Consider the following 27,540-nt stretch of genomic DNA (forward strand, 5'->3'; position numbering starts at 1 on the left):
TTCCAGAACCACCGGACGGGGATAAGCATGTACTGAATTGAGATGAATTTATGCCTATTTTGCATTGACACTGACATGTTTCAGTTTCCAGCACTATTATTAAAATGCACATATGTAAGCTACGCCATCCATGTTTTGTGTTCTGATTTAATGGTGTAAATGAAGTGAGATTTTTTTTTTTTATCCTTTGAACAAAGTTCCCTCAGAAAACTCTTGGCACTCTCTACTCCGGCTTGCAGTGACCTTACATTGATACATTTTTTCTGGGTGTCTTCCTTTTCTGTTTTCCTTCATGCCTTATCTGTTGGCACAGAGCTAAATCCAAATTTCAGCAACCTGTTCCCAGGGCTAAACAGCCAACCTACTGTCTTTTAACTGTTATTTTTTAATTTTGTGGATCCTGGCTCTATAATTTCAGACAAGAAAAGTTAAAAGCAGGGCAGCATTGCACAGTCTAGTCTTTTGCAATATATTTATATCCTGCATGAACGTAATCATTTTATTTAGATCCAACATATATCTAAGATAGAAAACCTGATAGAATATTTGAGAAACGAGAACAACTATTTTGTCTTCAAATCTGGTAATTAAAACCTAATTTGTCAAACTAAAGGCATTCTATGGTGTTGACTTACATCATAGTGCTATAAGACCTGTAACACACAACACAGCTACTTCTGTAATCCTTTAATTTGTTTTTGTCTAAACTTTAAATAGTACAATAAAATCTTCTGGATAAACAAATGTGCATATAGAAACTTTGCATTGTTACATGGGTTTCTAAACATAGCACTGTATGTTCATTTTGAAAGGAAAATAGACAACTATTCTTTAATTACCACCTTTTAGCTCTGTTTGTTTACTTAGAGAGATACTCCTATCTTAAAGAAAGGAGCCTCCTCCTCTTCAAGGAAGTTATCCCATCACTTGTGTCCCACAGGAAACCTTGGGCTACGGGGCCTTTGCAGCATGGCAAAGTGGACGTGTTTCAGGCCAATACAGAAATTTGATCAGTGACTAATTGTACGTGACTAAACGTGTTTTGGTTTTTTTTTTTATAGGAGGACAGGAATACTTAAATAGCGGTCTGCAGACGAATTGCTGCACACCTCACTGCCTGTGGCCACCTCAGCGGGTGCTGTGCTGATGTGGTCAAGAGGCAAAAAATGAAAGGTGACTTAAAGTGACTTCTACTCTCTGGCTTGCAGGAGCGCCCGCGCTCGCTGCAGCAGCGCAGACAGCTTTGAATGAATCACAGGATTCCAAGATTTAGCGACAAACCTGGTCACGTGGGCAACCCGCAGCACAGGAGCTGCCAGAACAATGCGGTGACTATGGAGGCTGACGTGATCCCTGGATGTAGAATACCTTCCGTAGGAGTAAAGAGGTGATATTACAGTAACATTAAGGGAATAGCGTGTCTTGTTCTGGTGCCCACGCCTGAGGAAAGTGTTGTTGACAATTTAGGCTTCACAAAGGAGTAATAAGAGTTACATGATATCTAAGAAAAGCTGATTTATGGTAAGAGACTTATGATCAGTCTCTTTATTTTATTGAAAAGAAGACTAAGAGGGAACCCCATGATGAACAGTAGGCTGTGCAGGTTCTTAACTGCAAGGGGCTCTGTCATCCTATGGACAAAGACATAACCACATCCCTCTGCAGGAGGTGAAAGCTAGAAATAAGGTGGATAGGGTAGTTCAAGGTAAAGAACAATTAACTTCATCACAGTATTGTACTTGCATCATATTCTGGCTTGACAGCAACAGGAGCCCTTTTAATTACTATGGCAAAGGTGTCATGAAATGTGTGCATGAATAATTGAGATGATATGCTATGTAAATAGGGCCAAATGCAACTACGGGCGCTCAGAGAACTCAAAAGGTCTGACTGGGACATCTGCATTTGAATAGCTCTTAAGGGAGGATTGTGCAAATCAAGGACTCCTTTGCTGCTATGGGCAATTCCAGGAGACGCTGGTTATGGCCTTCCTAGAAGTGTGATTGTCCTGTATTCCTTCCTGTGCCATCTCTGCCATGTTAGCCTGTAAAACAATACGTCATTCATCTTCAAATTCCTCCTCAGGGCTGGATTCAGGGGTCATACATGTATTCAGGGAAAAAACACTCCTGTGCTTCTCTCCCATTAAAATCAATGCATTTTCAGGCTGTGTGAAGATAAACATAGAGTTCAGTCTTCTCTGAACGCGGCCAAGTAGCCTACTGATTGTGTCTAGGTAAAGAGCCGGTAGGGATCTTTCTTTCATTTCTTTGACTTCACACCAGTTTATTTCATGTTGTCTATTTAGATGCTAAGTGCTTTAAAGCGCAAACTGTCATTTCTATGGATGTAGTGTTTAGCACAGCTGAAGCCTGTCTTGATTGGGAGATCTAGATGCAACTTGAATGCAGATAATAGAAATTCATAATAAGGCTTGAATTAATGCTTAGTCTCCCATGCTGTATAGTTTGACATCAGTGCTGCTTTATCACTGCAAGCGTTTACAAAAGCTACAGTCTTTCTGAGAGGACTCATCAAATGCTGTTGTAGAAGGATTTTGTGCTTTGTCTCATAGCAAATATTTCCAGAAATGGACTGTTTCTTTTGCATGATCATCACAAATTAAGACCACACGCATTTCATGTGCTCAAAGAAGGGCAAAAGAAATCAACGCTTGCTAAACAGAAATTAATCTGAATCTAGCTAAGGACTGAAACGAAAAAAAGACTTTAGCATACAGGGGCAGTCATTAGGTCCTTGGGTAACTGCCTGCCCTCAGCTCTCTGTACATAGCTCTAGTTGCTAGCAGATCCTGGTTGAAATTCAAATCAGTTTCAGCATTGCTGCTGTCTCTTCTAATTGACTCTGTCGATACACTCAGCTAGTGGGAGGGACAGAGGAGCAAAGCAGGCAGAAAGGACCAAATGATTTCTAACACATGGTAGGCTATTCACCAAAACGTTATGGACGCGGGGGCCTGACACCGCACAAGCTTTGGGATTCCCCGTGCCCTGCCACAGAGCACTCTGCCAGGAAACCGAGAGCAATTTTTTTTTTTAACGTTAGAAGCATTAGGTCCAGACAGCGGTTAAAAACCACAGCTCAGTTGGCGCTGAGCGCTGTGCAGCAGCGGAAGCTCGTGGAAAAATTCTGGCTGACTCATCCATAATTCATCTGGCGTCCCGGGGAACGTGCGCACTGGAGCGGGATCCCTGGCACTCCTGCAAGGGAGAGGCCTGCTGCCCCGGCAAGACGTGGGCAGCAACCAGCCCTCTTCCACGCAGGTAACCTCGCAGCCCTCAGGCTCGCTGCCGAGCCATCCCACTGCCTCTGAGAGGGACTGGTCTCCCCGCTGCAGCACAGGGCAGGGGAACGTAGCCCTGGGAGACTTAACGACTTGCGCTTCGTGACGATGCTGCTGCGGGGAAGGGTCAGCGAGGGAGCTGGCCCCATACCCTGGGATAACATGTGCAGTGATTTGAGGAATCCAGCCCAGCCCGTTCAATATTCGCATCTTCATACCTGTGCGCGTGTGACGTAAACTCTGCTTTGAGTGACTCTGCTCTTGGCGTACAACCTCCTGCTGGGCTGCGTTTCCAAGGTGAAGGGCTGGCCGGGTGTTATTAAACCTTAATCATCTGTTCACACAGAACCCAAAAGGTAGGTGGCTGCAACCCAGGGCAAAGTAGTTTTTAAGCCTGACCTTCAGCTTGGAGGTAGCTAAGCAACATATTCCATGTTGAGGGATTTCAGTCACCTGATCAGGTTATTTTAAAGGTATCACTGGCCTGAAGAGACAAGTAGGAAGTCTTGCAGTCTGTTTGAAACAAAAACAGAAGAAACAGGATAAATATCAGAGACTATCTGTGATTTGCAGTTGTGTGCAGCAGCCTAAACTCAGGGGAGTTTGCAAGAGAATCTTATGGAAAAGAATGGTGACGAGTAGCAAGAAAAAAATTACATAGACAAATGAAAGTAGATGTCAATTACTTCATCTCCATCCGTGCATTTCTTCTACTGCCCAGGGCTGAAGGAGCTGACTCCTTCAGGAGTGACGGCTTCCACTGATTTTCTGAAGGGATGAATGAAGTTCAGAGTACTCAAAATACCAGAGCTGTAAAGTAAGCTTGCGGGAAATCTGTCTATCAACCATTAGTACTGGGACTGGGTGGTCAGCTAGGCAACTTAGGCAGAGCAAAGAGCTGAAGAGCATGTACGCACTGTAGTGCCCAAACGCAAGGGCCTAGGGATGTCCAGCTGGATTGCAGATGCCCCAGGACACCTGTAGATCAAGAGGGCTGTACGCCATAATGCTTGCCGCCGTCGTCAACTTCCACCTGACCACTCTGTTGGTGAGAGCATGGAATAACTTGGTGAAACAAGATTCAGAACTCATTAGCTAGCACACAGAAGTCAAAACCATCAGTTACATTCAGAGTCTGCAAATGTATATTCTACTTCCAGGAGCAGCTGTGTTTCGGGAAATTATCTTTTCAGGGCTGCAGTCATTGTCGCTACCCTTGATCATTAAAAAAAAAAAAAAAGAGTCATAATCTAGAAAATGTAGCATGTTTTAATAATGAAAATTTTGCCTAGCCAAAGCAAAGTTTCTTTACTACATGATGTTTAATCTCACACATACTTCCATGGTTATTTTCTTGTCTTAAATCTAATTACGTTCCAGTATTTCAGTTTGTTATATCTATTTTCCTCTCATGTTCTGCCACTGTTCCTGAGAGTACACTCCATTGCACAATTCTCTGTATTATTTATTTTGAGGCAGCTTCTGGGATGAAGAACTAGTCCTGGGATTTATCCACGGTTTTGACAGTGGCCAGCTGGGTGACTTCTGGACAAGTCACTGCACTTCTTCACCACCATTTTCCCAGCATTAAGAGTGGGGTAATAACCCTTTTTGAAAGCATATGGAGATCTGCAGATGAAGTGCTATATAGTTCATAGTCCCTGTTTACAGCAACAATTTCACTGATGTAGTAGACTTACGTAGTGAACTTTTCCTTTTCCTTTTTTTTTTTAAACAGATGAAAACCTGAAGACCAGCACGTGCCAAAGTGCTTATTAACCTAGAACAGAACTGGCGAAAACAGACAATCACTGAATGTTTCTTTTCCTCGGCCTGTTTAAAACAGGCACAACAGTAATACAGACAAGCTTTTAAACTAGATGTTTGTGACCTATTTGGAACACGTACAATCAGTGCAGACTTTGCCCATTGGTTCTGATTTTTGTTTTCTTAAGGTGGCCTCTGAGGGAACAAATGCAACCTTTCTTATACCTGTGACTATGTGCACCCTCGGCCCAGCCAGGCAGGGGTGCTGCTTGAACTGTAGCAGCCTCAGGACGTGGTAGGGAAGAACTGCCTGAATTTGAGAGGAAAGCCTCGCTGGGACACTTGCTTTTTGGTCCTGCCTGAGAGTTCACTGAACTCTACACAGAAGCTCTGTCAAGTTAGGAAAGTTTTCCATAGTCTCTGCCTCTTCAAAAAACACCAAACAGCCAGATTAAATCTGTTTTGTAGTGACTTTTGTGTCATCAGATAGAGGAGTTGCTGAAGAGATGCAGGCGCAACAGCCACGTAATTGTGCTAGAGATGCATGAGTTCATTTTAGAAGATGTTTCCTGTTTCACCCTTATGCATGATCTTCTCTTAAAAAAGTGAATTTAAATTAGTACTAAATACATTGTCTTAAATAGCGCCAACTATGGGAAAGGTTCTTTCAACTCCACAACATATATAATCATGATACTGTAGTAATCTTGTACAGTAATCAGTGTATCTTATCTCTGAAGTTCACATTTGGGGTCCAATTATATATCAAAAAAATCCCTGAAAGTCAGATTACTACTGGCTTGCCTTTTCTTTATTACCTCATGTTTATTTTTCAGTCATGCACTGCATAGTTCAAACATTGCATGTCCCTTAGTAGTGAACATCTCCATTCCTGTTCAGATACAGGGCCCTGGCTTTGATACCTGGTACGCTATGCACCAATATGAAGCTTGATTTACCAGTGAGAATCCAAGGGAGTTCAAAATCCTGCTAGCACAAGTGAGCTTGGAGGACCAGGACTAGGACTTCTGTTTTGGAGCTGCTAGTCAGAGATTTTTGCAGTATTAGAGTCGATGCTTTGTCCAGCATCTGAGCCCTAGTAAACAAAGGCAAAACTGTGCGGTGCCTAATATTTTGATGTTTATTTTAAGAGTATCATTGTGCAATGCCAAATTCAAGAATTTGGCTCATGTGTCTTGATTTTTGTAACTAAAGCACTGTTGGTCAAACTGTTTTCCTTCGTAATTGTGGGAGGAAAACATGTAAGTGGATCGGAATTGTGCACCACAACAATGAATGTAACTCTCATTTAAGGCACAGGATATGAGATAGAGGAATCAAACTGGAGCCAGCTGAGGACAGCTTTTCTACCAGGCACTCACGTTCCCCTAGGAGGATTTTATCCAACTCTTGAAACCTAGCTGGGATATTTCTTCCAGTAGAGCTACACCTGTAGTGTAGGCAGGGTGCAGACATTTTACCACAGTCAGACCATATGCAGCTTGGTTACACTTTGCTGTGTTCTTGGCAGCACTGAAGGAGCATGAATTAGTGAATTTTTTCATGTATGTGTTTGTAAAAGGCACAGTACTGGATGTTCGACATCACTGAGGAGCCAAAATAAATATACTGTGGTAATGACCTTCAGGATGTGGAAAAGAATGTTATATCAGTTAATGATAAGTAAATAGAATAACAATTCAGGCCTTGTTAATTTGACAATGTCTTTAAATTCAATATGGTAGTAGATACCTGGCCCCTTCCTACCATGCTTTTTAAGTTCTGCACTAAGCATTGGAGGCTAGATATTACACCTGTACAGTATGTCCTTTCTTCTCAGTTAAAAATTAAAGTAAAAAGTCATTCTTGAACAGGCTTAGAAACTACACAGGGTTTTGATAAAATACAGGGCTAATTCTAGTTGTATACAGCCCTTCCTCCTCTTCCTACCTTCCCTTGCTTTTAGGACCCATATTAAAAGGAGGAAGAGTTGTCTTTCAGGCAGTGTTGATGTCCATCTTCAGTACCCCACTTGAAAAGATCTTGCTGGATATGTCATCGTTAGCATTCATTTCTTCAGAAACATAGAGAACCCTTGGTTGCCAGAGCCAGAAAATGTAAGCTCAGATAACCATCACTTGGCACTTCTTGCTGGCCAATTTTTAACTACTGCTTTCACGCACATTTGTTACTAGCAGTTCATTAACAAGGAATGATTAGTTCCTTGTTACAGCAGGGAGCGGGGGGGGGGGGATGTCCTAAACTTTTCCTGCACTGTTGCCCCAGCACTGTTTGCTGGTTTTGTCTTCTAGTTCACATCAGTCCTGCCTGAGCCAATACCAAGCTGTAAGCCGCACACCTGACCAAGGAACATTTGAAAGGTTCGTGTGGCTGCATTTATATTCTCTATGGGTAGACGTGGTTATAAGACTTCCTTTTCCTGCATTTTTCACTGTGATTCAATATTCCTTCTGTACATAAGACTGTGGCACTTTAAATATGGATCATGCTTCCATTTAAATTGATAGAGAATTTGTGTTAAAAGTTTGATAGAGAAGTTGCTGCCTTCTCTGCTATTAATAGTATTACTGCTTTATATAACTACATGATTCCCATACAGTGGATAAATTATAACAGACAAATAAGAATCTCTGCCCATAAGGAACTTTTACTTCTGCATAAAAAGAGATGAAAGGATACAGAGCAGGAAAGTTCAATGCAGAAGACAGACTGAGGTTTGGAGGGTAGAGAGAAAATGCTGCAAAGAAGTAGCAAGTCTGCAAAAGGTCAAATCTTATCCTAGAGATGAGGGGCAGTCAACAGAATTAGGGCCAGCATTAACATCTCATACTATGTACAGCAATTCCTGGATTATTGGTGAAAACTGACATGTCAGTAACTGAGGTGACGAGGCTATTTTTCCTATGAACTGTTTAATTTTGCAAGTGTATTTCATCTTGCCCAAGATCTATCTCACCTCTTCCTATGAGCCAACGATGACGTGTCACTGAGTCACATCTCACATCAGCTGCACCGCACCTTCAGCAGCTTTTGGTCCCACCTCTTCAGCATTTTGCCAGCGCTACCTCCCGTTCTCCTTGCTCAGACACAAAGCTCAGGCAGGGAAGTGGGACAGCGAGCCAGCCCATACCCGCTGCTGCTCTTCCTGCTGGGCCACCTCTGTGCCAAGGTTGGGCTGCACACACAGCTTCGCTTTATGCTGACCAGGCACGTCAGGAGCCTGCTTGGTGGCACCTAACAGGGCACACGGGACCCGCAAGGGCCGGGTAAAAGACCCTTGTGCTGAATTGCATCAAATAAAGGAATTAATGCTGCAGGTAGGGGCTTTGGAGAGGAAAAGCATGCTTTGAACAATATGCTGTCTCTAGAAGCCAAATATGTACTAAAAGAAATCACTAAAAGCAAACAAAACCCACACAAATTATACTATCATCTAAAATGGCATAGATTTAAATTTCCCATACAGTGAGTTTAAAGTAAATATCTCATGCCTGTAAAAATATTGTAAGACATTATAAAGGTTTCAAAGTCAAGCACCCATAATAAGAAGAAACACATTAATGTGGATTAAGCTTTGCAGCTTCAATTCTTTCCCTCAGAGTGCACTTGCATCCTGATAGTCTTGATTTGTATGATCACATATAACTTTTTCCAGAACGCAGAATGCTTGATTAAGCAGGAACCGGTTCATCTGTTTTTGTCAAATGTGCTGGAATGGGAGGGATGTCCTCTAGGTACCTGTCTTTCTCCATTAACTGCTGACTGAACCAAGGTGAGAACTTAGGTGAGATACCTAATGCATTGGTCAGTGAAGTGATTCCCACTTCTAGTACTGACACAGAACGCTCTTACTGGGCGTACTAGACTTGTTCCCAGTAAAGATCACTACCAGCTGTTCCATGACCAGTGCAAGCCTTCCGCAGAGAGAAATTGTAGTACTTGATGGCTTCTGGTATGCTTCCACAGGACGTCACTTGCTGGCTAAGAGGCCTGTGTGGCCCAGTAACCTTATGTCAATCAGAACTAAAACACATCTCTATGCACCGGTTTGTACCTTTCTACAGTCTGGCAACAACTTTTAGAATTGCATTTTCAGGTTCTTCGGAGTCTCAAATGAATGTTTTTTAGCATGGACCCTCATCTAAAAATCCAGGCTGATCGGTGCAGCAAACAAGAAAAAACTAACTTAATTAAGCTAAGAATAGGATTTTCATATGTGATTTGTATTGCTGTCACTAATGAGCTGATTCTCCAATACAACTTCATGCTATTGGTTATTGTCAGAGAGAATGACCTTCTCTACAACATATGGCCTCCCATAGACTGCACATTTGTAAGGGTTAGTTCGGAGCTGAGGATAAATGCTACCTGCCGAATGAATTTAATATGGCACTTCAGTAAACTTGCAAGTTGCTAGAACTGTGCTCTCAAGCCTGGCAGCCAACTGCAAGACGCTATATAAAAGGAGGTGTTTGCATTCACAGAGTTTAGTCAAAGTTGCTTGGCACGTCAACAACATAACATATTCACTAGAAGAAATAAGGAGTCTCTAGCACAATGACAACATATTCACTAGAAGAAATAAGGAGTCTCTAACAAGCAAGTTTATCTTAGAACTCCTAACCCCAGACCATTAAAATTAAGCAAACTACTTGTTTATCAAAACCTTCCTTTAATTACCAAGAACTAGCCAAGTGTGACAAATCCATGACAACACTGAATTGTTAGTTTCCTGCAATCTTTATGTTTAAAAATAAATTCCTCTCTACCATGAGACTTAACCTACTAGGGCCTGGGAGTACAGACAGCATTTGCCTATTAACAAGCATTATTATATGTTCATTACCTTACGAAACAGAAAAGTGAACTGAAGTTAGCAATGAACAATGGAGAGCTTTCTGAGATGGAGATGTGCACTTGTATTGGATCTGCAAGGTTTTGGTAGCAGGGGGGCTACAGAGGTGGCTTCTGTGAGAAGCTGCTAGAAGCTTCCCCTATGTCTGATGGAGCCAATGCCAGCCGGCTCCAAGAGGGACCCACTGCTGGTCAAGGCCGAGCCCATCGGCAACAGTGGTAGCACTTCTGGGATAACGTATTTAAGAAGGGGAAAAAGTTGCTGGGGCACAGAAACTGCAGCTGGAGAGAGGAGTGAGAAAGTGTAAGAGAAACAGCCCTGCAGCCCCCCAGGTCAGTGCAGAAGGAGGGGAGGAGGTGCTCCAGGCGCCGGAGCAGAGATTCCCCTGCAGCCCGTGGGGAAGACCACGGTGAGGCAGGCTGTCCCCCTGCAGCCCAGGGAGGTCCACGGTGGAGCAGATCTCCACCTGCAGTCTGTGGAGGACCCCACGCCGGAGCAGGTGGGTGCCTGAAGGAGGCTGTGATCCCGTGGGAAGCCCACGCTGGAGCAGGCTCCTGGCAGGACCTGCGGATCTGTGGAGAGAGGAGCCCACACTGGAGCAGGTTTGCTGGCAGGACTTGTGACCCCGCGGTGGACCCACGCTGGAGCAGTCTGCACCTGAAGGACTGCAGCCCGGGGAAGGGACCCACGCTGGAGCAGTTCGTGAAGAACTGCAGCCTGTGGGAAGGACCCACGTTGGAGAAGATCATGGAGGGACCCCATGCTGGAGCAGGGGAAGAGTGTGAGGAGACCTGCCCCTGAGGAGGAAGGAGCAGCAGAGACAAGGTGTGACAAAGTGACCCCAACCCCCATTCCCTGTCACCCTGCACAGCTAAGGGGGGAGAAGGTAGAGAATTTGGGAGCGAAATTGTGCCCGGGAAGAAGGGAGGGGTGGGGGGAAGGTGTTTTAAGATTTGGTTTTATTTCTTTCTCATTACTATACTGTTATTGGATTGGTAATAAATCAAGTTAATTTTCCCCAAGTCAAGACTGTTTTGCCCATGATGGTAATTGGTTGAGTGATCTCTCCCTGTCCTTATCTCGACCCACTAGCCCTTTGTTATATTTTCTCTCCCCTGTCCAGCTGAGGGGGGAGTGATAGAGAGGCTTTGGTGGGCACCTGGTGTCCAGCCAGGGTCGACCCACAACAGCACTCCACACTGCTCCTCAGCCTTTCTTAAAATATACCAAGTATATTAAATATGAGGGGAACTGTATATACAGATTACTGTTTCTTCCTCTATGAAGCTGTAACACGGAGGTCAAATTAGGTGTTGCTGATTTTCATTATTTCATTGCAAATCCTTCAATACTTTTTTTAGCTGTCAAAGTCAAGGGACTGCAGTAAGAATCCCAGCTTTTATATTTTTTAAGCAAGTTTTTAATTTTTCTGTATGGCAAAAGCTTGTAAATATGAAAGGAAGGTCTCCTCAAAGCTCAGAAACAGATGGCAAATAACCAACCACCTACCCATCCTTTCTAAATGTCTTATTTTTAAGAAAATGGGCTTTTAAGCCAGCTTCATTTGTGGGTGGGCATTGACTCATGAGTTTTGAACATTTTCTGTGGCAATGCAAATCTGGATCAAAACTTAAATTTTATGTTTCAAAAAGGACTGCTGAAATTTTTTTTAAAGCAACAGAAATGCTTGTATTCCATTTAGTTTTCAGACTATCCAAATTAAATATGTATTTTCAAACCACTCAAGCATTCCCTTACATTGTTACTAGTCAAAACACAAGAGAGACCTGTTAGCGTGTCAGTCACAGGAGGTTTTAAGAAGAGTTTAAGCAAGTGCCTGTCAGGAATGCTCATGGGATAGCTAGTCCAGCCATGGAGGGGAAAGGAGGTCAGATAACCTCTCAGTCTTTCTCAGCATTTTGATTCCTAGAAAGGAAAACTGACTTTATTATTAAGACACTTCCAAGGGGGACAGTACCATGCAGCTGTAACAAATAGGTGACAATACTGCGGCTTTTATATAGTAAAGATTTTCGTATCATACTCTATAGCATCCTCACACAGGTAAGTTCATAAGGTAAGTTAAAAGAAGTTGCCAAGTAGATAAGATTCAGTCATTTTTAAGCTGATTAAACAATATGGTTGATGACAGAGGTTAGCATAGGCATGGCTTGGCAAACAATAACTGCTGATCATCATAATAATAGTATGTATGTACCGGAACAGGAAGCTACTCTTCCTCCAAGCTTCTGAGCATATACATTGCAATCATGACAGCATATATAATGGCAAGTTAATCTTAAAAACAATCACCTGCAAAATCATGACCTTGTTTGAAATATTTTAATTGCTCTGTCATGCAAGTATTCTCCAAGGTTACTATGACTGAACAAAGTTAGAAAAATACTTTTCATTTTGTCAGATGATGTGCTTCGTAGATGCATGTTTTTGTACTCTTAAAATAAAAGGAGGCAACTGTCTGTACATCCTACAGCCTTCTGGTATATTTAATATATTCTATAAATCATAACATAATGATCAGTCCTGTACAGTAAAACACTACTATCTGACAAGAGCAGCAGATCTTCAGGATTTCAGATCTCAGCAGATATACAGGATTTCATGCTAACTGGTTTCCCCAGAACAGATTTGAAAAAGGGAAACTACAGATTGGCAGTAGGACTGGGATCAGCTACAATAACTAAAAATTATTAAAACTTGGTGTTTTCACCTGACAGTTTCACGTTCCTGAACTCTATTCAAAAACTACTTCTGCCACTAAGATTAGCATGTGGAACATTTGAATTTGTAGGTGTGAGAGATGCAGAGAGGAAAAAAATAGTTTCTCATATGTAAACATCTATTTTACTGAAGAGCCAAGTGAGCTAAAGAAAAAAGCACGACGGAACTCCATCTGCGTGCAATTCCTGGAGCCTTACTCATCCCACTTCCTGATTCTCCTTTTGGGCCTCCCTTCCCTTAGGGCCCTCCCACCTCTATAAACACCATAACAATAATTATCCCGCCAGTGGAGACTTAAACATTCTTGACATCCTAACATCTAACAAGTACAGGACATTTCACAAAGGCCTAGCCTGGCTTTCAAGAAGTGGGTCAGCTTGACACATCCCATGTGTTTCTGAAAGCCTGCAGTCTTTGAGCTTGCTCATCTATGGTAATGGGCACCCTACCAATGCACGGACTGGAAACAAAAAACTGCCTGGTTTGCCAGGGGAACTTTAAAATGTTTACCGAAAGTGCATAACTTGTAAATTTCCATCCTAAACATCATATAGAGGATGTCCTATGGTGCCCGGCCATACAGCAGTTTCCAAACTCGGCAGTTTTGTGACCCACCTGCCTCTCATTAGTTAAAAGGGTACTGGAACTCTTCCAGCCGCTCCCAGGAGTCAGGCTGCCGATGCACCCAGCCAGGGCAAAGGGAAAAGGAGTGCAGAGTGTTTCAGTCCATTAGCCCAAGGAGGCTGGATGATTAGCTCTTTTCTTCTTTCATTTCGTCTTTTCCTGTCCTTCAACCTCACTTCACTTGGTTGCATAGCACAAAGGGATTTTTTTAGTCCACGCAGATCTGGCCAAACAAACTCTTTTACTGTAGAAATTCTGGCCACTGTGAATTTTTTTTTTTCAGTCAGTCTTCAATGGTTTTTCTTATATTTCAACATTTAAATCATGCCAACTTGCTTTCACCCTCGGCAGAAATTCATGATGACTCAGAAATGGATCTTGACCCTCTCGCTGAGAATCACTTCTCTAATAGTCTTATGGTTTGATATCTGTTTTCACAAAAGGAATAAACCAATGTGTCTCATCATATTTTCTATCCTGCCCCCGCATAAATTTGTCTTGTGAATAAAACACATTCTATTGAGCTTGGAGGGCATTTTACTTCTGTGCTCATTTTGACATTTTAGTTAGAATATGATGCTTGTACAGTAGCCCAGACAGTGGAGACATCTTCTATTTATGATCTATCCCAATGAACAAATTTTCGGTTCCCCTTAAACTGCCTTTTAATACTGGGCAAAACCCCACCATATGCACCAGAAAATGATGAAAAATAGTTGTTCTTCAGTGTGGAAAGAGGATACAGTAAAGGGCTACGAATAATAATTTTGGAAGAAAAGCCTGAAGTTAACTATGAATAAACTTTAAACTCATTAACAAAATGCAAAAAAAATGCAAAGGAATTGGACTGTAGAGACTAATTTTGGTGAGATTTTGTACAAAGAGTGGATCATACTTCTATAAAACTTGGGGTCCCCATAGACCACAGTGGTCATGTACATACCAGAAAGGTAAGAACAGAATACAGAGAACAAGCCTGCTCCCACTGTGTATACACACTAGTGTTCCAAGTACCAAAACTAAATAGATATATATCTCTCCCTATATATTGTTTTATATATATAAACACCACAGCTGAAGCATTGGCAAACAAGAGAGATTTCTAATCACTCTTGGTCTAAGATAGGCACAGGTATAGTTGACTCATACAACAAAATTATTTCTATTAGCGGATTGCTCAGTTTTATAAAAGCAGAAGCACCGTGGTATGTATGAGCAGCAATATAGTAATACTGTAAATTGCAACTTGATTACCATTTGATTCAACCAAGTTAATAGCTGATGATGGCCTGTAATTCATATGTGATTCATTTTGGCAAGTCTTTCATTTGTCAGTTCATCAAGCCTATCCTATATATGAGCGATTAAATTAGCAGGAAAAAAAATAGTCCAAATAGCAAAGGGCTCAGCAAAAAAATCCTCCAGGTAGTTTGGGGACATCTATCCTTAACACTGTTGAAATACCATAGCCTACTTCTTAGTGGTTTTCTTTTCTTATTAGGACCAGTAATTCAGCACAGTAGGTCCAACAATAAATAACACACTGCTGATTTTTAAGCAGCTTCCTGAAGCAGGCAAAATTAATTCCCAAACAGTTACAAAGAAACTATGCATTGGAAAAACTTAACCAGGAGAAATACTGAACAAAGAACAGTGAAGTTACCATCACTACCAACGGGAGATACTAGATTTCAGAAAGTGGCTGGAAATTTGTCAGGCTGGCAGCCGTAGGGCACATACTAAATTCATGTGTAACTAGGAGGCTTGGTCCTACAGGGGGGACAAAGGACACGCACAAAAACAGACTCCCAAGGAGAATCCTGCCTCTGTTTCTTGACGACAGCCAGAATGCTATCGGCATCACTGGCATGGATGGCCATAGCCCACTTACTCACTCTTAATGAAAACACAGAGAGCAGCCAACACAGGATTCAGGAGTTAAATTAACCTCAGCAACGTTGAGGCCATGCAGAACGCTCTGTTGTGAGAAGAGGATGTGCTTGTGCAGTCGGGAGAGCTTTATTCTTACTGATGCTGCCTGGAGGGCGTCAGTCAGGGGCTGCTCTCCCCTCTCCTCTGGCTCGGGGTTCCCCAAGGAGAGCCAACGGGTGTACCGACAGTGAGCGGATCCCCATGCAGTGCGTCTGCCTGGAAGACCTGGGTCCTGGAGTAACGGAGGGATCTGATCACCTGCACTCACTTTAAAACCTGTGTCTGACATGTTGACACCCTGTTGATATGTTCAACAAGTGGCCAAACAAATATCCTCAGTTGCTGGAATGCTTGGATTGCATTTTCTTTGGTTGAAACTAAAAGTAAACATAAATAAAAAACCAAGCATACAGAAGAAAATCTCTGCATATGAAATTAGGCCTAACAAGGCTTTTCTGCAAAGCAGAATAACTTCTAGCTGATCCATCTACTGAAATTATTTGAAAGTGTCAAAAAAAACCCCCACCCGAAAACCAAAGAGATTTTGGTGGACTAGTTAAGGTTTTACAGTGTTTCAAAAGGCCTTTGATTAAATCCCTAAGCCAGAGAAGACTCAACCAGCTAAGTAATCACTGGCCAAAAAGAAAAGTACTATCACGGCTCAAAAACTGGAGATGGAAAACAAAGAGCAGAATTCAAGAGTGAGTTTCTGTGATGGCGGAAGGTTAACGACAGCCTGCTTCAGGGCTATACAGAGAGCAAGTCTCGTATTGTTGCTGTATTTACCACTGATCTAGAAAGAGGGCTGTATTGTGAGATAGTAAAATTTGCAGCTGTCATAATTATTTCAGTTAAGCAAGACAAGAGGGGACTGTGACGATGAGGAAGTCCTAATGAAAGAGAATGGATCATGTAATGGTGAATTAAGTTCAATATTGAAAATGCAAAATAACTCACTTTAGAGAGGAACATGAGTACTGCTTCTAAAACTGACAAGTTCCAATTCATTTATGTCAACTGAAAAGTAGAAACTGGGCATTCATGCAAGTATCTCTGTGCTACCTCTAATCCTCCTGAAGCTGTAGTCAGAAAACAAATAAGCTAATAGAACACAGGAGGAATAAATAACATCCTAGTTCATACTGGGTATTAGAATACCTCTACATAAAGGAATTTATTTTCTCTGCTGGCATAGTTTACAGTATATCCTACCTCAGAAAAAGTGATGTGGATAAGTCTGTCTGGGGGCATGTTTGCGGGAAAAGGCTTTTATAAAAACCTATGTTTTGATAGATTTGGATTATTTATCCTAGGAAGGTGGTAAATGATGGGATAAAAGCAATCAGAGCAGCGAGTAACATCAAGAATTAAACACGGAAACACCTGCTCTCCCATCTTACTGTACAAGAAACAGGAACTTGATGGTGGCAATCTCAGAATGGGTGACATGAAATACGTCTGCACGAAGGCTAAGTGAGCTACAACTCAGGAAGTAGCTATGGCAGAAAATTTATTGAAATTCAAAAAAGAGTTAAGATCTCATCTAGACTTACGAATGTAACAAATATGTCCCCCAAAGTTTGTTAGCCAAACACTGTATTTTTTAAAATTTAATTCTGAACTACTAAGCTTCATGGTTTACAACAACCTCTAGATACTAGAAAGCAAACTTAGATCTAGTGGGAGATAGTCTACCAGTGCCAGGGTAATTGACCCTCCGGCATGATTCAGCATGTGTTTTGACGTCCATCCTAGGCGTTTCTACTCTTGCATAGTCTGCAGCTCCTTTTGATAGGGTATTTTTAGATCATTGCATTTTGTCCAGCCACAGATGCTACTAGACATCATGGAGCAGTCTCGTGTGACAGGATATTTTGGTGACTATAGATGAGAAATGTTTAGCTTCTTACAAGCCTTTGAGTGTCACACCTGCATTACCTCACCAGCCATTTCACACAGGTGAAGCATAATTAACCTCCTCTATTTCCTGCTTCTGTACTTGCTCTCTAACACGCTGGCAGCTGGAAATTATTTGTGAAGTGCCCAATGTTTCAGGTTCTAGGCCTGCCAGTGAAATTCCCTTCCTCTTCTGATGTTTTCAAAGCCATGCTTGCCTGTCTGTAGATGTTTCTCTTTCATTGCTGCCATGCTGAAGTACGAGCGCAGGCAAAGGGCCGATTCATCGATGACATTAAGCATAGGTAAAAACACGCCTCAAAGCGCAAACCGAAGGAGGAAAAAAGACCCCGAACAACCCCCCCCCCCCCCAGGAACACTGTTCTGCTCCCGCTGTCCTCCCCAGCCGAGGCATTCCCAAGCTTTCCCGTCTCCTGTGGGCCGCCCTGCCCTGCTCTCGGTGGCACTTCCCCAGCCGCTCCTGACAGGAGACAGCCTCCCACACCACCCCAGGCGCCGGCCCGGCCTGTCGCCATTTATTTTCCGCACCCGTCGTCGCGGATGGCGGCACATCTCCCCTTCCCCTCAGCGCTTCAGCCGCCGCCCTCGCGCCTCGGCGCCCGCCTGAGGGGCGGAGGCCCCGCCCCTTCTCCCCGCCCACCGCGAGCGCGGGGTTCGGCGGGGCGGGGCGGCGCAAGGCAGCGGGCAGGGAACGGCGGGCTCAGCTGACGGGGGGGACGCACGGCGGCGCCTCGCGCCGGGGCTGGACACAGAGAGAGGGAGAGGGAGGGCGGGTGCGCGCGCGCGCGAGACGGGAGGAGGAGGAGGAGGAGGAGGAGGAGGCGGCGGCGGCGGGGGAAGCCAGCCCTGCCGCCGCGCCTGGCGCGCGCTCTCCGCCCGCCTCGCTTCCGCCCGGCTCCGCTGCTCTCCCCGCCTCACTCGCTCCCTCCGCCCGCGGCTCCCTCGGCCCGGCCCGGCCCGGCCCGGCTCGGCTCCGCCGCACCCTGCGACGCCCCTCGCTCCCATCGGGCAGCTCCGCCGCCGCCGTCGTCGTCGTCGTCATCGTCGTCGTCCCCCGCCCCCTTCCGAAACGTTCCGGTTGGGGGTGACCCGCCGGCCAGAGCCGCCGGCGGTCGCCTCGCTCCGCAGCGCCCGGGCCTGCCCGTCGCTCCGCCCCGGGCCCGTCCGGTGACAGTCGCGACCGCGGGAGGTGGCGGCGGAGGAGGAGGCCGGAGCCGGGATGTCCGGGCAACAGCAACAACAGCCGCCGCCGCCGCAGCTCCCCTTGGCGGCCGCCGCTCCCCCGCCGGCGCCGGGGATCCCCTCTGCCGCCGCCGCCGCCAACCCCGGCCCCGCACCGGCCGCCGCGCTCCTGCTCCACCCGCCGCCGCCGGCGGCCACCGCTGCGCCGCCGCCACCCGCCGCCGCCGGCAGCGGGCCCGCGGCGACGGGGGGCGGCGGTACCGGCGCGGCGCTGGGCCTGTCGGCGGGGAGCAGCAGCGGCGGCGGCGGCAGCACCAGCGCCCCGGCGCCGTTCCCTCACGGCGACCCGGCCCTGAACGAGCAGGAGAAGGAGCTGAAGCGGCGGCTGAAGAGGCTCTACCCGGCCGTGGACGAGCAGGAGACGCCGTTGCCCCGCTCCTGGAGCCCGAAGGACAAATTCAGTTACATCGGCCTCTCCCAGAACAACCTGCGGGTACACTACAAAGGTGAGGGCCCGCTCGGGCCGCCGCGACCCCCCCCCCCCGCCCTGCCTCGGCGGGGCCCTCCCCGGGCCGGGGGCTGCGGGCCCGACCCCTCGGTCGGGCAGTGGGCACGGGAGTAACAATAACAGGAAATAACACACGCTCCTCTCCCTCTTTCCTCTCCTTCTCGGTGTTCTGATCCCCTAAATTGCCCGCAGCGTGGAGAGAGGGGTCTTGGTTTTCCTTATTTCAGCTTTATTTTCTCTCCTTTCCCCCTTCCCCCCCCGTTTCTGTCGCGGTGCGGGGGAAGGGGGGTTGGGGGGGGGGGGCAAGGGGCCGCCCCCGCCTCCTTATGCTTCTGGAGTGGGCATTATGTAAAACTCTGTGAGACTTCCTCCGTGGATTCAGGTATCACCAGAAGGTTTGGGTCTGAGGCAGGAGAATAAAGGAGGATCGGCATGACGTGTCCTGTTTATGGTAATGAGCGAGAAAAGAAGTGCCTTTTTTTTTTTTTTTTTCTCTCGAGAATAGCAAGGGTTAAATGGAGTTAAGAGCAGCAAGCGTTAAGCTATTAAACACGGAAATGACGGGAGGGGAAAGCACAGAGAAAAACACGGTTTATTTTTAAACTGTGAAAAATGGAATTAAAGTCGCTGGTAACAGTCTTGCCTAACTATTGTACAGACTACAGAGTGATTTGAGGGAAGGAATGACAATAGGACTTACGTTAATGAAGGTGACTTTATAACTTTCTTCCTAGATGTTTCATAGTTGCAGTTACTGATTTTCAAAGAAAAGGAAAAAATCAGAGTATGCGTTTGTATAAATCAGCAAGAGGCAATAGAGGAAAAACTTGTGTTGATTGTTATGAAATGTCATAAAACCTGGAAACATAAGCGTACACTCTGACCTGAAAAAACACAGACACATCTGGTGTTCTAGGCCCAAGTCCTAAAGTAGAAGTGTTGTGGATTCAAAACCACTTCTGAGTTGGCTGTGAGGAACTGGATCTTTTGTCAGTCTGTAGTCAAATGAACGTAATGGGAGGGGAAAAAAACAACCTTGCAATTACCCTTTCTTAGGGTTTACAGTGGAGAAATTCAACTGAAATCTCGATAAACATGTTACTGTTTAATCGGAGGAGGAAAACGGCAACACAAACACATGGCAGGATTTGGCTGCCATGAAAGGATTAAATGTACTCTCAGAGACTTTTTTTTTCAATAGAGAGGCTTTATTATTACATACAAAATACTCTGTTAAAAATGCTAAGTTTAATGCACCATACAAAGATAATAAAGGAGGTTGATGACTATAGAGCAGGTTTCTGGGAGGTACTGAGTGATTTAAGGACATGTTATTTAATACTCGACTCTGAATTTCCTGGCTTTTGTTCAGTGTTTTATGACCTTGTATTTTTAGCAGCATTTTTGTATTTTCTGGTGCTTAGTGGTGGCGGGTTGTTGGGTTTTTTTCTTACAAGATGATCATAGCTTTATGGCCCACAAGTCCTTCTGCTGGTTTGTTTTGCTTTGACCGACTCTTCCTGCTCGTGAGCTAGAATTTAGAGATGGAATCCTTCTGGTCTGCCAGTGTAATTGTAGAGGTATATTTTCAAGCTTTCTTTGTGCTATCCCTGTTTTTCCTCACTTCTCTCCTTTGCCTTAGTGTTAAAAAAAGAAATTAATTACCTCAAAGAAATTACAAGAGGCTCAGCATGTTGCCGAAGTATAGGTAACATAGGAAATACCATAGATACTCTACCAGAAGTTATAAAGCACAATTAGGTTATAATAATAAAATACCTTTATTCTAGCTCTTAAATAATAGTAAGTGATGAAGGTTGAAGAATTCCTAGATTAGCCCAGAGGACTGTGAGGAGGAGAGGTGCCAATATAACATTTTCTTTCTCCTAACTGCAAACGGTGGTGAATGGCCTCTTAAGTGGCCCATCTTTTCTTCCTGGTAATTTAATGAAGGTGGTTATTAGGACAGCCCCATGTATATGTTACCAGCCTGGCACCTGGTGTTGCTCACTGGGCTAAGCAATGAATGGGTATCAGGGCATTCCTACCCGAGAACCGGGTTAAAAAAACACTAAAACATCTGCTGCCTTTTCTGCCTCCTGGATCCTTCAGACCTAAATACAATAAAAGGGAAGAAAGTGGGGAGGTTCAGTGAGGAGATTTAGGGAAGATAGAAAGCAAGAATGTGCTTAGCACTGTGAAATATTGTTCCTACAAATCGGTTGCAAATAGAGGTCTTGAAAGCATCCAGAGTATCTTCTTGTGGAATATTGGCACTTCCAGTGCTTCCGAAGTTATCTAAGTAGTCGTGGAAGAATGGTAGATGTTTTTGTTGAAATGAAATTTGAATTGTACATTGAGCATGGGTAAAGATCTGTTGCATTCTTGACCAAAATACTTGGGGAAGGGAGAGAAGACAGATCTGCCAGTAATCAAAAGCAATTCTTACTATTTTCTATTACTGTAGTACAGGTACCTTGTACACTTTCTCTGCTGCCTCTGTAGATTTCTGGCTATAGAACCGTTTTTCTGGAGTAATTTCCTCTTCTCTGTAATGGATAGGAGGCAGAAGGTAGTAACATCAGTGCTTTCCTTCCATTCTGGATGTGTTGGGGATACTTGCCTCTGAAAAAATGAGTAGGGGGGAACAATCGGAGCAAAGCTTTCAAAGTCATTTTTTCATATAACCAGCATCATAATTTTAATGTGTTGATGTATTGTGGGCAGTGATAACTTTGTTTCATTGGTTTGTGAGAGGAATGATGGTCCTCTCTATGTAATTTTGAAGATTCCTTTCACTTTCTTGCATACCAGTAGACAAGTTGTATGGAGACATGAGCTGCGGTCGATGTCTCTTTCTACCCGTTGCAGCTGTGATGCTTTGTGTACTGCATTTCTGGACCTGAAGCTTTTTGCAAGCATCTTAGAGAGTGCTTAAAAATCAAAACTGCCACAAAACCAGGCATTGATCAAGCGGTGAAGGTTTAAAGAAAGTCGTACAGTCTAGCATCAGGATAACAGCTCTTCAAATTTTGTTGGGGGTCAACAAAACCCGAGGCTCATTGCTCTTTTGTGTTATCTCTCAGAATCATAGTGTTACTTAAAAAAGAAGGAAAATATACATGGCGTGGCGGTTGAAGGGAAGATGCGTTGACTACCGTGTTGTTTACCTAAACAGGCTTATTTCTTTCTACAGTGAGCTATTCTGTTACACTTTTACAAATTCTGACTCTTGATTAGGAAGCTTTGTCAAAATCTGGATATGAAATACATATATGTTGGCATCAGTGATCCTGTAATATATTAAGACTATACCCAAGGGTATTTTTGATTTCTTAGATGGACAGACGTACATTTCTGTGTTGCTGCCAGTTAGCTGTGCAAGCTGATAGAAAGCTAACACTGTCCTAGTGACTGTTGTTCATGGTATATCTATGTAGGGGAGACATGAAAAACAGTATCAGAAAAAAATTTATGTCATTTTACCTAATTATAATATTTACAGCTCTGAGCTGTAGGTAAGTGGTAAAGAAAGCATAAGGGTTCAGATAAGTGTATGCTACCTGTAAAGCAGTTACTGCACAAAATATGTAGCTATTAAGGTAAGACATCTTTAAAAATATTCCTACATATTTCTAAAATACTCAGAATAACACATGGATCTTGTTGAAAAAGGCGGCTATCATAAATATTACATATGAACGTTCCACTAGACAAACAAGTTCAGTTTCCAGCAGATAATAATCTATGCTATGTAGTATAAGGACATAAAAATACAGACTCAACACAGATTGTAACCGTGGAAGAAACTATATACAGAATTAGGTAAACAGACTAAATCATTAGTGCTTAAATCATGGAAGGTCCTGTAGTAACTTCACTTAAGTTAGTCTTGTGACGATTGTCCAAAAAAAGCTGAGAAAAGTTATGCAATTTTGAATAAGCTGCCATTGTGTGAACTTTTTCTAATGTATTGCGGGCCAGGAAATCTTAGCCAGACATTTATTTACAATGCCTTTGAACTGTCTCTAGTGCCAAACTTAAAAAAGAACAACAAATTAATTTTATTTTTCAGTGCAAACTATGCATCCCAATTTCTATAACAAACAGGAAAGGGTTCTATAGTAATAGTTCTGTGTTGCCATTCAGTAATACAAGAATGGTGTCAATTTTTGTGGCAGAAAACACTTGAAGTGCATTCAGTACAGTGCAGTATGCCTGTTTTGAACACCTTCGTAGCTCTGAGATGTCTTGCTTTTTTAAACTGGGGAAAAAGTTGAAGTCAAGTCAGTGATTTGCGCATGTCTTTTTTCCTTGTCTCAGTGAAACTTTCCTAATGAAATCAACAGAAGATTAGGTGTTGATTATTTTATTTTTGGCAGTGTGAGCAAGTAATTGAACCACCTGTTGGAAATAACTGCAGTTCAGCTTATGTAAACTTCATTTAAGGATTTAAACTATATAAACACGCTTACTTTTTTCTAGGTAGACACTTCCATAGACTTCTTTTGGACCATTTGGTGTATATGCATTACCCACTTAGATTTAGGTTCAAAGATTATATTTCTGAAAGCTGAAATGACTTCTCCAAATACGGTTTTATCTGAATTGGCTTTTTTCAAGTAGACGGAATTTAAATTTAGATTAATGTCAATTTAATTTTGCTGAAGGACTGATGATGCTACTTTTAGTAAAAATCATCAGTGTGAACGACTGTTTAAAAAATAAAATAAAGCTTTACTCCTTAAGCATGGTCGACTCGTAGTTGTTAAACACTTTAATGAAAGCCCAATCAAAACCAATTCTTGTAATTGAACTTACCTATGATCTGGTTTACAGTGTGAAGTTCAAGATTTGTACACCTGTTTTCCCTTCTCTGCCTCAATGCAGAGAATTCTGTTTGCAGAATTCTCTTTTTAATGCTGACAGTGATCAATTTTTAATGTTAAATAATACATACTTTAAAAGTATTCTTTTAAATACTTCAACTATAGCTTGAGACTATGAAAGAGGACTGTTTTAGGGAACATAGGGCAGCGTTCATATGATCTACTTCAGACGTTTGGAACCTCCGATTCAGAAGTTCAGAGTTGGGTGTTGAAGTTCCTTTTTATTCGCAAGCAAGGAAGTGGGGATTCAGGTTACCAAAGAACGTGGCAGCAGTATATAATGTCAAGCTAATGGGCCACTCAGCTCAGTGTCCCATCAGTGACAGTGGCCATCAGTGAGTGCCTATGGAAGAATCTAAAACTGCATTGGGCATATATGGTGTATCTGTGTTTTCCCGTCTCAGTTTCCAGCCATATTAAGTGGAAGGACATCCTGAGCTGAAAGCAGTTTCTCAGTTAATTTCTGTTCTAGAAGATTGCCCAGCATCCACTTAAACACTAGCATCTATAATATCGTTTAGTAAGAAATTTTGCAGTTCAACTACCTGCTCTGTAAAGAGACTCCTTGTTTTAAAGCTGGTTGATAACTAGTATCTCTTGACTCCTTATGTAATCCATCGTAGGTTGGTAGTACTGAAGGTCTCAACTAGCATGTTGAGACAATGTGGAGGTATTTGGAATATTTGAAAGTAGTTAACTGCTTGATGCTGTTGAATTTGCTGTTAGAAATAATAGCTGTATGTAACTACAAATAAAAGCAGCATACTCAAGTAGTAAAATGGGATTCATAGGAGATTATATTAAAAGGACAGCCGTTCTAAATTTAGGGTGTCTTCTGTTTAATGGGATGAAAGTAGTTTTGGGCACTGACTTCCCCAGGCATGTTGCTTCACCACATGAAGTGTTTGGCAATACTGGTAAGGTATCCTGTTACTTCTGCCCCTGTGTCGACCTCTTATTTGCAGTGTGACAGCTGTGTGCGGCTGTGTTGTGAACTGGATCAGGGAACTGATCTGCTGCTTAAAAAAATCTGGTAGGTTTCTTAAACCATGGTCAGCTAATCAATCTGGTTCATCATGTGTCCTTGCAAATAGCTGCCTGGATTGGGGAGGGGGTGGGAGAAGGAGGCTAGTTTCAGGAAGAGGTGCTAAGAATACCTTAAATTGGTATGGTTTCCAAACACTTAGGAGGTTGTGATTTCACAAAACAAAGTCTGCTGGGTAATAGATGTACATTTTCAATAATATTTGGCTAGTTCCTACTACTTTAGTCTTCTATGTGGAAGACTTGCCCAAATAAGGAGACTGACTCACACTGAAACTACACAGATTGTCAAGTGCATAGAGTAACCAAGGGAACTTCTTTGCAGTCTATTTTAAAGTAAAAACCTAAGGACATTTAAAAATAAAGTATCTTCCCCCCCCAACTAATGCATCATTTAATCAGAGCTATCTGAATTTAAGGGATCTCTCAGGAGTTTAATGTTCTGCCCATAAAGTTTTGGGTGCCTTTTAGCTGAAGGATTTCTGCATACTTAGGAATGATAATCTAATTTATAAACCTAAATAGTGAGCTACCAGCACTTGAAAACCAAGCAAACCTATAAAAGCTCTAAGGTTATGTACTTGGTTATTACCTTGGTTGACACAGCCGTAAAACATGTATACTGTCTTGTGTATGGAGGAGTAAATTACTGTTTTTGCCTCGTGAGACTTCTGAAAACAACATGCAGAAGGTAGGCAATAAGCTTAATATTGTAAAACCTGTGAGTTGATTGAAGGATCTTTATATAAAATGTTTAGTAATGACATATTGAAGTGAGCAATACATTTGCACCCAGAAAAGTAAGATAGTTGGCTAGTTGCCTTAAGGTAGTCACACACTGAGGTGAACTAGTTGCATCAGAAAAAACTTTGTAGGTTAAACCTAATCTCAATGAGTGAAGAATTTGTGCTGTGCTAGCAGAGTTTTGGATGCAGATGTGGCCATGATGAAATGGAGAGTTTTCCCTGGCTGAGTATGTGCCGTTTGGTTGGTTGGTGCTAGCTCTACGGGCAGATAAGTGTTTACTGTTTTATCAACGTTTACACTAGAGGGCTCTGTGGTTAGAGGTTCAGTAGTGTTAGGTCAGCTGTGCCTGATCTTTCTGGCTGGCTATGCTGTCATTTTCCTGCAGTTTATTCCTTTCTGTATGACCTGACCTGCTGTACATGAGACACGATTAATCTGTGCCTAAGCAATAATTCCAGTGTTAATGCCACTGGAAGGAGTGTGGGTTTTTTGGTGGGGTTTGTTTTTTTTTTTTTTTGGCATACGTAGATCAATTGCTATGCAGGTACAGTAGGCCTCCCTGTCTGGACTGGAGATGACAGCTGGAGTGCTGCAGCCCAAGTGATTTGTACAGCACACTCAAAACAGGCGTCTCTTTTCATTATGCCTCAGATCCACACGGAGAGCAGGCATGGGATCTGCGTGAATTATTCTTATAGCAGTGACAATCTGTTCTGGTTGCCATCTTACTGAAATACCTCTTGTCAGGATCCAATATGCTTTCCATCTTGTGCTTTTTTAAAAATTTTTTTTAAACTATGTCCTGTGACCTCCTGTGTGACTTTCATACAATAATTGAGGGACTTTGGTGTGCCTGGGAGAGACTGAGCTTGCTTGTACAGGTTGCTGCTAAGACAAGTCATCTGGCCAAAAGCCTGTTTCCAAGTTGCCTTTGAAACAAAAGGCTGTGAAGAGGGTGACATGTTCAGAAGAGTTAGTCTTAGTGGAGTGCAAGTGGCTCTTGGGTTTAGGTTGAAAATCCCTAGAGTAGACAAGAGCTGGTATTGGACTTTCTTCTTGTGGCAGAGCTGGTACACAGTGAGCCTTATAAGAAAAAGGAGTAGGAGCTGTATTAGCTCAGTTGCAGGCTGTAATGCTTAATGCTGTCCCGAGATAACATTCAGAACATGGAAATTAATGATGAGTAGTACATTCTATATAATGACTGATGTTTATTCTGAAGGACATTAGAATTAAAGCATCTTAAATAACTTGAAGATCAGAAGCACTAAGCATTAAACTCTGTTATATCATGTTTCAGTCTATAAAAATGAGTAAGCCCTGTGCATTTGAGAAATGATCCAGTTCTTTCAAACCCAGGTGGGCTTTTGTCGATTATGTTACTGCAGTAAGTAGTGAAACTTTTTTCTAGTTTCCCTTCAAATAATTATAGAACCTTTTAGAGTAGTATATCCAGAACTTCTCGTAGCATGCTTAGTTGCAATGCAAGTACCTACAATGAAAACTTAATGTTGGAAGAAAATATTCTACCATAAAAATGAGGCTGATTAGAATATTGTATATTGGTTGCTGATTACATAAGCCTTCTGTTTTGAGTAGTTGGTATGTATACCTTTGAGTTGTCTTCTGCAATTAACTAAAATACATTTTTGTTGTGTTTTGCATGCAATTGTTTTTCAGGTCATGGAAAAACTCCAAAAGATGCTGCTTCTGTTCGAGCTACACATCCTATACCTGCAGCCTGTGGCATATACTATTTTGAAGTTAAAATTGTCAGTAAGGGAAGAGATGGGTAAGCATTGAGTGCATTATTAATTAATTATTACTCGAAATACTGTCTCACATCATCTTTCTTTCAGTCAACAGATGTCTTTGATATCAAAACTTATTTTCATATTTACCCCTTTTTATATAGCTTAATTCCTTATTCATGTGAAGTTGCACTGTGGTATTTGTTTATTCTAAGGGAGTTGACTGTGGTACTTACTGTCCACAAATCAGTGTACAC

The 27,540-nt window shown here is 42.9% G+C and overlaps 1 protein-coding gene across 2 annotated transcripts in view; it reads left to right on the forward strand.

Annotated features, from left to right (window-relative positions):
• The first annotated feature begins 18,069 nt into the window (after nt 1-18,069).
• The window catches only part of RANBP9 (RAN binding protein 9), a 40,967-nt gene continuing 31,496 nt past the window's right edge, over nt 18,070-27,540 (forward strand). The window contains exons 1-2 of one of the 2 annotated variants that reach the window (XM_030041646.1): nt 18,070-18,850; nt 27,213-27,324. In XM_030041646.1, the coding sequence (XP_029897506.1) occupies nt 18,382-18,850; nt 27,213-27,324 (581 nt within the window). In that variant the 5' untranslated portion in view covers nt 18,070-18,381. The remainder of the gene's footprint in view (nt 18,851-27,212; nt 27,325-27,540) is intronic. The other variant, XM_030041647.1, reaches the window with a different exon arrangement.

This window comes from Aquila chrysaetos, chromosome 18 (assembly GCF_900496995.4).
Source record: "Aquila chrysaetos chrysaetos chromosome 18, bAquChr1.4, whole genome shotgun sequence".
NCBI lineage: Eukaryota > Metazoa > Chordata > Aves > Accipitriformes > Accipitridae > Aquila > Aquila chrysaetos.